General features: G+C 30.3%; 1 protein-coding gene across 2 annotated transcripts in view; it reads right to left on the bottom strand.

Moving 5' to 3' along the window:
- Nucleotides 1–3943: 3943 nt before the first annotated feature.
- The window catches only part of LOC107441408 (prostaglandin E2 receptor EP3 subtype-like), a 63744-nt gene continuing 55630 nt past the window's right edge, over nt 3944–12057 (bottom strand). Inside the window, exons 3-4 of one of the 2 annotated variants that reach the window (XM_016054648.3) lie at nt 11348–11591; nt 3944–8859 (exon numbers count right to left, since the gene is read on the bottom strand). In XM_016054648.3, coding sequence (XP_015910134.1) covers nt 8672–8859; nt 11348–11591 — 432 coding nt within the window. In that variant the 3' untranslated portion in view covers nt 3944–8671. The remainder of the gene's footprint in view (nt 8860–11347; nt 11592–12057) is intronic. The other variant, XM_016054650.3, reaches the window with a different exon arrangement.

Genomic DNA, 12057 nt, shown 5'->3' with positions numbered 1-12057 from the left:
AAAATGAACGAGAGAAGGCCCTACATTTTAAAGAAACCGCAACGCATAGGACCCCTAAAGCCAAATTCGAGAAGGAAAAAAAATATGTAAAAAAATATTGAAGAGTCAATCTTAAACTCCAGATTCAAATTTTATTTATTATTTTAATGAAATTGTTCGAATGAAAGTTTCTAAAAAAGAACTATTACTTATACTTGTGTCGAGAAACCTTTCAAAGAAAGGTTTCGTATTGTACTTTAGCAGACTTTAAAAAAACAATCCAAAATCATGGTCTTAAGCTCATTTATTTGCTTTCCTTTAAATGAGGCCCTTTGCAAAATATTTTCTTATTATTTATTAATATTTTCGCTGAAAAGGTTAATATTTGCTTTATTTCGTTTCCTTTGAAAAAGGTTTTCGCTTAATATTTCTGCTAATCTAATCATGACAGCAAACAAAAATGCAAAAAATAAGGTTTACAATTTGCTTGTTTTTTAACCTAAATAACAATATTTTTAAAAAAAGATTTAAAAACCATTTAGTTTTCCTTTAAGGAGGAAAGGTTGGAAATTGCAATATTTTTACGTCATTGAAAAAAGGTTTTTACCGCAAACCTTTTCGTAACAATGAAAGTAAAGTTAAAAATCAAGGTTGTCGTAAGGTTACATGCTTTCTGGGTTACGAAGCTTATTGATAGTGATCAGGCTATCATGAAGATTTTTTCTTCTGTCGCTCAAAACATAAACTTTGATTTTTTGAAGGAATAAATAAATAAATAAATAAATAAATAAATAAATAAATAAATAAATAAATAAAAAGTTATAATCGAAACAACCCAGGCAGCAAAATTGCTTGAACCCTCGTTGGACCAACATTCATTAATCTTGACCCAATAAGTGTAAAAAAGACTGATATTTTTCCAATATTGGCCCTATGTAGAATTGTTATTGCCCTATACGCCATTCTAGGACACACATTAAAATATTTAGACATCCCAATATTTTTCTCACGTTCTTATAGACCTATATTGAGCCAATTTTGAGCAAAACTGGGGCCAAGTTAAAATTGTTGATAGGAAGACTTTAAACCCATTAATTTCCCTTGTGAGAACACTAAAAAATCACGCCTTTAAAATAGAGTAAAATAATTTCGTTTTTTCTTTTTCAATGTTAACAAAATTGCGGTATTTAAAAACACACCCAAATATACATTAAAAAAATTCTAATTTTTTTAAAATTGAAAATTAAATTATTATAAGAATTTGGGCAGCTACAAAGGATTGCTGAAAATTTATAAAAATAATACAGAAAAAAAATCCTTGAAAAATGGATGAAGGAAAATTTCAATTCCAAGTTAAAGTAGGTGGTAGGTGGTAAAATGTGTCCTATTGTTCGTGAAAAATTAGTAAACGATATGAATCTAAAACGCTTTCTCCTTTAGTAAATGCTTCCATTTGTAAATTAGGATGGTTCAGGAAATTTGACACTACAATAAACTAGAAAAAAGCAATGCAAAAAAGAAATTTTTTTTTATATTTTGGAGGGTTGGGACTGCATATTTCGAACAGCTCTGAGCAATGCTTAAAAAAGCTTTTTATTTTTACGAGCCCCTGCAATTCAAGGGGCCATAGGCTGCAGCCTATCTATCATATTCGTGAATCCGGCCTTGATTGAAGGGAGTGTGGAGCGTTTTTCAGACACCAATATGATTTTGATCAAATAATTTTTAAAATTCAGAAATAAGTTGTCTTATATAATAAGGATGTAATAAGTAATAGCTTTAAAATATAAAATGAGTATGTGAGCAAAACAAGCTCTTTTTCCAATCAAATTTTAAAACACAGTTCTTTTGCATTTTTTAACCCTTGCTTCTTTGAATCACAATATTCTGCCTCTTTCCCACATATGATAGTTGCACACTCATGCAAAACCGATAAAAAAAAATTTTTTTTTACGCATTTAAAGATTAAAGTTTTGGTTTAATTTTGATTTAGCCCCCTTTTTTACAGTTTTTTGCTTCAGATTTTAGAAATATTTCAAAGATATATATGAAGTGTAGTTATCTTGGAACACACTGTATATATTGTTATCATTTTTGGGATAACTTTAAACTTCCAATCCTCGTTTACGATATCATTTGTCCAACTATATCATTTGTCCAACTATATCCTTTCATTCCACGTTCTAAGTGATTTTATTATCCATGATCAATAATTCTATCTTTAAAAAGTAGTTAAATTTTTTCCCCATGATTTTCCCCTCAAAACACATTTAATTTCGAAAATTATTAAATAGAAATAAATTTCAGGGTTTCGAAAATTCTTATTTATTAAACCTAAAATACACTTCGTTCAGTTACTCAAACAGCCGTAATATTTATATTTTCACCGATGTTAATCGAATTTAACGCGCGAATTGATAACGAAATCAAAAGACAAATCCTCCTTCCTCTTGTAATGTGTTTTTCAAAATGTTCACCAAAAATGCTTACGATTTTCTCAAGTTACAAAGAATGAACATGACCGTAGATTAATGCACATAATTGTAAAAATGTTGAATGGAGTTATGTCTTGGTAAAATGTATCTTTCAAACATATCCTAAACACTTGCGATTGCATACAGAATAAATATTTTTAATATGTCTAAATTAATATTTTCTGTTCCTTTTCACGACTATGAAAAAGAATTTTAGAGTTATACATTTCGTTTTGACCTCAAAATCAACATGTATTCGCAGAAAAGGGATCTGCCCTCATTTACAAACTACAAAATCTTTAATTAATACAAATATGATCGATTGCACGGTTGTAATTCAGTGAAATAATTTATTCTGCATTTTTTTTTTCTTATTTAATCACTCAAGTTTACATATCAGTTTTAAGAATTTTAAATCAATCATTACTCTGATTGAGTAAAAAGGAATTTCTTTTAAAAGCTAACTACGTTGTTCCGTTTTCCAACCTCTGCTTGTCATCGTTCGTCAATTTCTGGAACTACTTGCGTAGTTGTTTTCAGATAATTTCGGACGATCATTTAGCCTCCAGCTTCTACTCCAACTTCTATACTATTACTGATGCACGTTAAAATTCTGTTGAGTCGCTAAGTCCTTCATGTTCCCATTACAAATCAACACCTCTGGGGGTACTGTATTGGAGATCGATCGTTCTCTGATTCAGGTCAAAATTACGATCTGTGGATGAATGAATGGGTCTGCCTTGTAAACAGGTGTGACGTATGATGTGGCGAAGTCGAATTCCTGGCCATAGATGGCGCCACTGAAAAACAAAAACCGCACACTCTGCCTTAAATTTGTTCGGTTTCACCAAGCAGGCATGCCTGTGTGGCAAATGGCATTAGAACCAATCAACCCAACCATAAATCATTTTATACTTTGAAATTTTTTTTAATAATTTCTTGATTAGCTACTCCTATCACTTGTGATCGCATGTAAACACTCGTAATTTAGTTCTTTTCAGTTCATTTTTTTCGTTCATTTCACCTATCTGATTAACAAGTAAAATGGATTGCCTGAAAGGTAAGGGGAGAAAAATCAAGATAATGGAGAGGATTGTTACTTGCACACATTTTTAATGTTTTTAAATGAAAAATCATAAAAAAATTTAGCTGCTAATATTGCTAATCTGATTATCTTTAAACGTTGACTGAGAAAAAATTGGCATTTTCTCTACGCGAAATAAGTTAATTTACTATCATCGAAAGAAAGGAAAATTTAAATTTGTTTTTACATAAAGTGGAAAATGTTCCGATTCGTTTTGCTCCATTGCTTTTAATGTTTTTCTCATAAAGTTATATATGCACTGTGCTATTAAATTCCATGAAATAGTAGATGTTTTTGGTTTATCTACAATTTGTGATTTTTTGAATTCATTAAGTTTGGTAAAAAAAAAATTAGAAAGAAATCAATTTTCACAGCTGTGTTTCACTTCAAGTAAAAACCAAGAAACTAATTCCAGAGCATTTTATTTTAATACAATTAATTCAGCAGATGATTCATAACGTCGAATATTACATAGACCTGATAAAGATAACAATAGATCATTCATAAGCATAAATACAATAGCATGAAAATTACGATTACGAACTTTTTACAACTATGCATTTAGTGCGTTGTAACGGCAGCTTTCTCCGAAGAACATTTTCTAAAAGAAATGTGTTGGAAAATAAAGTTAAGTAATCAAAAAATTTGACTGTAAACGCTTTACACTATTTACATTTTTTTTTCTTCCAATTCTGCTTGATACACACAAAATGTCAACATAATAATTTTAATTGAATAGTCAAGGTATGAATAACAATATAATGAAGCATATTGTAAAATGAGTGAAAACAGCCAAATTTTTCTTCTTCTTAAATTTAATGTAATAAATGAAAAACTGGATGTGCATAACAGCTATGCAAATCGAAATTGAAACTTTATGCAGCAATAGAAAAATAACATAAGTTAAAATGCTTGAAGTGAAATGCTGTTTAAAAATTCATCAAAAATTTTTTCAACATATAGTACATCAATTTATTTAGGATATATACCATGCTTAAAAACATTTTGTTAAGTAGGTACTTTTTGTTGAGCAGAAAGATTAAATTTAAGAATTTTCCCTAATTTAAAAATTTTTTTTACGCAGCTCCTAAATTTTTTTAAAAAAAATTAATGTTTAAATTATGTTTTAAAAGTGATCAAAATTTGATTTTGTTTTCGACTATTCTTTTGTTTTAAGGTAAATCATATCTTAGATCACACTTTACACACTGCCTACGGGGAATAAGTACCCGTAATATGTCCTCTTTATACTCCTACACTAAAATATCATCAATGATAATTTATACGATTTGATTATGATGTGCTCTAAAATATTTTTTGAAGTTATAGATGCGTTTATCTATCAGACCTTTACTCTGTCTAATAATCTAAATACATATTTTTCTTATGAGGCGTCATGAACGCGGATATTTCTCTATCGAAATTGGCAACACTATTTTGTTAGGTTGTCTTGAGAAATAATTTTAGTAGTGTTAAATAGTTATGAGTTAAGGATTTATTTAAATAACTTCATTTTTTTTTTTAGAAATAAAAACTTAGTTCCGAAGTAAGTTCATATTTAAATTTATTTTCGATCATTTTTAAAATGGCTGTAGAAATCTTACTCATAAGCGATGCTGAGGGGCCGCAGGGTGGATCCTAGAATAGCCCGACCCATGGCGATTTTTTTAAATCTCGCCAAGCAAGTTTTTAAAATTTCGCCAAACTAGGTTTCCGAAAGATATTTCGGGGAGATTACCCCAGCAAAATTCTTAAACCTTATTGGTTATTTGATATGTATACCTACGCGAAAGCTGGATTTCATTAGAAAAGAGGTAAAAGTTTTTTTCCCCGCCATTTATGTTTCTGATCTCTTGCTGTTAGAATCGCCGTTGTTATTTTATTTCTAACCGTTATTTGATTTATTACCGTTATTTCATTTTGCAATTTTTTTTTGTGCGGTACCGGTTAAAAATGGCGAGCGAATGGACAAGTTAATTTGTAACTTTATTAAATGCAAAAGGTAAGAGAGCGATGATCGAATGGTGTATGAATCAAAATTTAATTTCGAAATAGTGTGAATGCCCTAAATCTGGAGAACAAATGAGTTTGATCGAGATTGTATTTTTTATTCTATTAAAAAATATTTTAAAAAATTTGTAATAATTTAAATTGCTTTTTTTTTTTGATAATCAAAAAGCAGCATTAATCCCAGTAACAATCGCCAACTTGGCAAGATTTCAAAAATTCGCCAAGAGTTTGGCTATTCTAGGATTTTACCGGGGCGCATACTGTCATACCAAATATTGGTGACGGAACTTGCCTTTTTCTAGCAATAACATATACGCATTACACGATATTTAAGTTATTGCTCGAGAGGTGCATAAGGAAGTAGTGCAGCAGCTACTGGAGCATTGGGATGAGTTTTATATATTATCTCTCAACAAGAGATGGAAATAGTTTTAATACTTGTGCTGCCTACCATGCTGAAATGTCCCGAACTCATATTTACGGTGGTTTGTGGGATTTAATGGTTGTCGGATAAATTTTAAATTATTATTAAAATTCCAAAAGTTACTTAAATACAGTTGTGTTTGTACATTTGGCTTGGTTACTATTAAAGTTTATATGCTGTACAACATAGTTTTGAAAGTTGACCAAGCTGGCGGCCAAAGGCGGACAGTTGCATAATAATTTTACATATTATTGAAAGTGGTCACATAAACTGTGTATTTATTTTTCTCTTCCTTTAGAAAACTTTTGTTCATAATTTGGTATAAAGCAGTTCTTCCTCAATCTCAATTCAATTTGGACTTACGAAAGACTTTCCTGAATATAACGGACGAGATTTTTAAGAACTTTCAAAATATAATGATTGTACCTAGACAAATATTTTGGAAGTTAGTTATGTTTTTAAAACTAAGATTACTGAATTAAGAATTAACCACCCCTAAAGAAATCATGAAAAGCCATTTTTAATGGAGGTTGGTCTGTGGTGTTTTGGAGATGCTTTTCTTATTTTAGACAGAACAAGCTCACCAAGTTGATTCCTAAAATGAATCAGCATGTTAATTTTAACATTAATGATGAGCAGAAGTTCATCGATTTATATGTGACTGGTTTTATGAGCTCTCGCGCGTTCTACTGCATTTCTGATGGCCTGCAAAATCACCTAACTTGAGCGATTAAATTCTAAGGCGCCTAAACTGGATGAGACGCACATACAAAACCTCGTGAAATCACTTCCTAACTAAATCCGGATGGCTATCAAATCCAGAGGTGAACTCTAATAAATTATGCTTTTCATTATATCTTTAAGAGTGATTAATTTTTTAGTATGATGATTATAAAATTGTTACACTACATTAAAATTTTTTCTCCAATAAGTTTATTTTGCTGTGCAATAGATAAATCATCGAAAGTGACAAAATTTTCAAAATTGAGATTTTTATATGCACTGTAAAAGTGTTTGGTGTACAGTTACCACCATTTTTGGCATTGAGGTAAATTAAATTTTTCACCATGTCACATTTTTTAAAATTTTTTTCACTGTTTATAGTTTTATTCATTCATTTTTTTGTTTGTTTATTTACTGTAAACCCATATTTTCATGTGCATTATAAACAATTTATGGCTTTATTGAAAAAACATTTTGCTTAAAAAACAAGAACATTTATAGCAATATATTGGCACTAATTCTTCTACACAATTGTTGTTTTAACATTTTTTACATGATTACTACTTTTTTATACATAAAAATGTATTCAGTTTACCTCAACATCAAAAATGTTGGCAACCATAAGCCGAAAGTTTTTGCAGTGTTGTTGACACTTTTTTTGTGATAAACTTAAGAAACAAAAAAAAAAAAAAATTCTTTTTCCAAAATCAATTTTGTATCAGTTTTTGAAATTTAATTTTCGTATTCAAGGCAAAAAAAAAAGGGGAAAAATAGTAGTCAAATCCCTTTTTCAGAAATCGATCAGGAATAGCTTATGCTATTTTTTCAATTGCGAGCTAGTAAAATTACTCAAATTTCAAATAATTATTAGTAGAATTTAACTAATAGTCATATTAACCTAGGTAAATAGGGGAAATATAAAAACAAAATAATTTTTTTATAATACAAAGCGTGACATTTTATTTTTTGCTATTTATCAAAAACCAAGAGAGTAATTTCTCTAGATTAAAAAATCTAGACTGTTTTGTAAGAAACTACACGTGGAAGAGATTTTCTTTAAAAAAAACTTTTCTTAAAATTTGAATTGTAAAGACAATATTAGAATTGAGATTTACGCACAATTAAGTATGAGCCAGATTTTGTCTTTATGCATATTATCTCTATATACATTATATAAATTTTTCATTTTACAGCATAACCTTGCAAAAAAAGAAACATTTTATGAGCCATAGTTCTGCTAAGTTAATGAACTGGTTTAGTTTTTCATTCAAATGACAAACAAACAGGATTAACAAAGGTAACAAACAGGCTGGTTTAACAAAGAATTATATTACAATGTTTATAACATTAATTACAAATAAAGACAAAGACACTTAATATTATCTATAAACAGTTCTTTCATTGTTTTTAAAATATACATAATATTTTAATGTACACCACTTTTGACAAGGTTACTTAAACAACAGATTCAAACACCTGAGTCTCCTTAGTACAAATTAATCTGTTAAAAAAGATATTTCATAGACATTGACGATATAAGATGAATTCTATTACATTATGCTCAATTTAAAATGAGAATTAGATATTTACAATTAAGGAATTAGATATTACAATTATAATTACATAAATATATACAAATTCATTCTTAACACAGGCTTGCTCAATAAATACAATCTCCGTTTGGAAAATTGACGTCAGCTTTGATAATGTAGTTAATAGCACTTAATCATTTATTTGAAGTTGCTCCATCAAACTTTAACTCTTTTCAAACAACAAATAGATAATTTAAAACCGAAGTGCTTGAACTTAAAATGACAGAAACCAAACTGTATTGTTTCATAACCCCCTTCTCAAAATTGCTTTCAGCAATTGGTGTTCCAAATTGGATGTCTAAATATCAGATTTCGTAGCCGAATCTGAGCAATGAACCGCAATCTCGATTCATGAACCATTTCTTTTTTCGGAGTTAAGGTCGATCTATGAATTCGATGAATCGTCTTTCAGCGATGATGGTTGGCTTCCATTGGCTTTCTTTGAAGTCGCTGTGTTGAAAATGATGCGGAGTTTTGGATTCATTTTATTCATTTGTTCCAATATGATGCAATCTTTTTGGGAACTGTGACTGAGGCTGTGTTGATTCAATTCTTTAGTTATTTTGCTTCCTTCTACAAAAGATAAGTTATTAAAAGTTTTCTTTTTTAAAAAGATTAATAAATTAGAAATTTTACACTTGTTTAGTCGTATCATTAAGAGGATGCTATATCAAGGGAGAAACTTCTCTTGACAAATTCCCTTTTCTTTCCATAAGTAATTTAAAATTTAAAGGATCATAAAAGTGAGTTTATAACCGTCTTTGAACAGCAGGCCCAATTTTTGAGTTATACGTCTTCTAACGTTCAACTCCGGAGCCTTGTGATTTTGAACCTAATTCAGAAAACGAGGGAACTCCTGGATCAAGTATTGGAAGAAATTTGCCTTCGTGGACGTTTTTTTTGATGGAGCTAACCCACATTTACGTTACATGGAGAGGAAAAACACGAAAACCTTCCACGGTTAGCCTGATGGCACGAGTACATTAATCCATGATCCGTCTACCCCTATTGATATTTTACGTCGACACTGTGGTCGGTGCGAGCCGAGTGCGATATTCGGAGAAATTTACCAGAGAAATTCACACGGATACACTGCAAAAAGTTCCGGATCAAATTTAGGTAAAAAGTACTGGCAACCTGAGAGCAGCATCTGTAAAAACTCTTTTTACCGTTACGTTTTGTACCGAAATTTTAACAGTGATATTTATTTAATTATAGTGATTCAGTGATTTTACAGTAAATATCACTTTATAGAAATTATGGTATATCAGATATTTTTCCGTAAAATTTTACGGTTAAAATTGATTTCACGGTAAAAATTACTATCAAACTATGTGTCGCTACTTTTTACCGTAATTGAATACGGAATTTTTTACAGTATACAGTGCTCTGAATTTGGTACCATAGATTTTAATATTTTTAGATTCCTGACTGAATATTCGAAACTAATTTCTGCATTATCAATAAAATATTATTGAATATGAGTTTGTTTTATATTCATGACTGTACTTTTTTAATAAAATAAGGTATTAAAATCTTTAAAAAAAAATATCCTTAAATTATGATAAACAACGTTAAGATTACGATAAGGTGAAAATAAGAAAGTTCTTAACATTCAATGCTTAAAAACATTCTCATTCTCATTTCGAAAATTCAACTGCAAATTTTTTCTTGTGACATATTTCACTACATCTTATTCTATTTTATCTTCCTTTAAGCTTTTAAGAAAAGGGAGTTAGATAAAACTTGTTTGGAAAGAAAATATGATACATCTGAACAATCACTTAAGCCTGTTAAAAAAGATCAAAATACTGTGAAAGAGATTGATGAAACTATGTGACAAGTAAAATTTTTCATACTGTTTTATCGTCTTTTTAATATGACGCTGCACAATAAAATTAGTTTGATTATTGCTTAGTTTTGTTTATTTTTCTCATGACTGATAGAAAAATCAATGAAACTTTTTGGGGATTGAACAACACATTATTTTGAAAAAATAAGTGGGAAATTTTACTTTTGAGCATAAATAAGGAATATTTATAAGCAGAGGAAAAGACAGAGGTACTGTACTCTCAAGCTTTGCAGTATACTTTTTAGAAGAGGTGCGTGAAAAATATTATTTAGACTTGTTGTTTTTGTGAGGCCATATTACTCCTAAGGTATTTTTTTATATTTTTATGACCTCTATATTTTATTGTTTCATATTACGAGTAAAGTGGGCATATAAGACATACCCTTATAAGACATACCCTTTAAATTTCATATTAGAAAATGTTCCCGTTTGTCTCGAATTTCTCACATCGATTTGCACTGACGCGCAAGCTCTTTTTTTATTATTGACATAGATAAACAAGTTGAGTTGCTTTCATAAAGCAATAAGTAAAGGTTTCGCTGGAGTAAAGTCTTTTATTTTACCACAAAATGTTTTTCTTTTAAATTATTGTCTTTAATGTTTCTTGCGTGCTATTGGCTTTTTAGCAGTCAGTTTCTTCAGGGACTTCAAATCACAAACCTGCTTCTCTCCTTGTTGTTGGTCAGTGAAGTCAAACTTACAAGCATTGCAAGCAATCATAATAATTCTTCCAAGTAGTTGTTCCTGATTAGAATTGGATTGTTGCTACGATCTTTTAGGCATAAATAGCATATAGAAATTATGTTAAAAACAGTGCCAAAATATCCTTGGATCTTTATTTCCAATCTTTATATATTACCTATTTCATGTGTTATTGCGCATCAAAGTTTCAAGAGTCGGGAAAATAATTTGGAATCACCCTGTATATATTATTAAAATTAAGAATAAAGCTTTAGAATAGCTTAGAATTTTCATAACAAATACAAGGTTTTTATACAAGAGACCTAATCTACATTTCATTTCCTTTATCATATTCTCGCTACAATACTTTTAACATGATTAAATAGATAGTCTCACCTTTATAAGTTACTATTTACTTGATCATGAAATTGCTTTCTGGCAAGCACATAAAGTGGACAAATGCAACCACACGCTTGAAGAAGGGGTAGGAAGGTGCAGGCATGATTTTAAAAGTACTAATCTACTTACGCCATAAAACCTGGGGCATACCTTGGGATGACCTCATGGAAGGTGTTCGATGGTCCTGTGGCCAGCAAGACTGGCACAACGGTTTCATCAGTTTGCGAAGTCCCCTGCGATGGGGACGTCTTGACAGTACATAGACAACTGGATCCAGGGTGAAGTTGAGGGCCATGCAGATATCGGCTATTCGGTAGAAAGGATGTGGTTTTGAAGGATTTTCAGGGTGCATTTGAGCCATTATAATTGTCACCTAATAATAGAAAAGTTTAAAAGCCATGAAGTTATAGTTTGTTTAATTTAGTAAGAAACATTTTTTTAATGTGATTTTTTGTTTAGTAAGTCTACAGGGTGTATTTTAGCTGATATCAACTTGAAGAGGAGGTAGGGTACACCACATGGATTCAGAATTGTGTAGTAACCTATGTCTGAATGTCATCGTGTGCTATTAAGGGTTCTTTCCCATTACGAAATGATTGTTCGTATGCATTTGAAACAGCTCTAATGCAGCTTAACTTACAAGGGAAACTAGGGAAAAGTGACTCGCCAATTTTGAAATAAACTGGTGGGATGTATGCCTTATGAGGAATAATTTTAGGGGGCAACATTCGTTTCGGCCCATAGAAGGTCCTGTGAGAGATAAAAAATAATTCAATGTATAGAAAAATCGGTATTTTATTACTTCAATGCAGACTATTAGTTATTGTAATTGTCTCATA

Source organism: Parasteatoda tepidariorum, chromosome 4 (genome assembly GCF_043381705.1).
Source record: "Parasteatoda tepidariorum isolate YZ-2023 chromosome 4, CAS_Ptep_4.0, whole genome shotgun sequence".
In the NCBI taxonomy this organism is placed as follows: Eukaryota; Metazoa; Arthropoda; class Arachnida; order Araneae; family Theridiidae; genus Parasteatoda; species Parasteatoda tepidariorum.
Note: the sequence above shows the minus strand (reverse complement) of the source record. Positions and strands in the feature narration are given on the sequence as shown.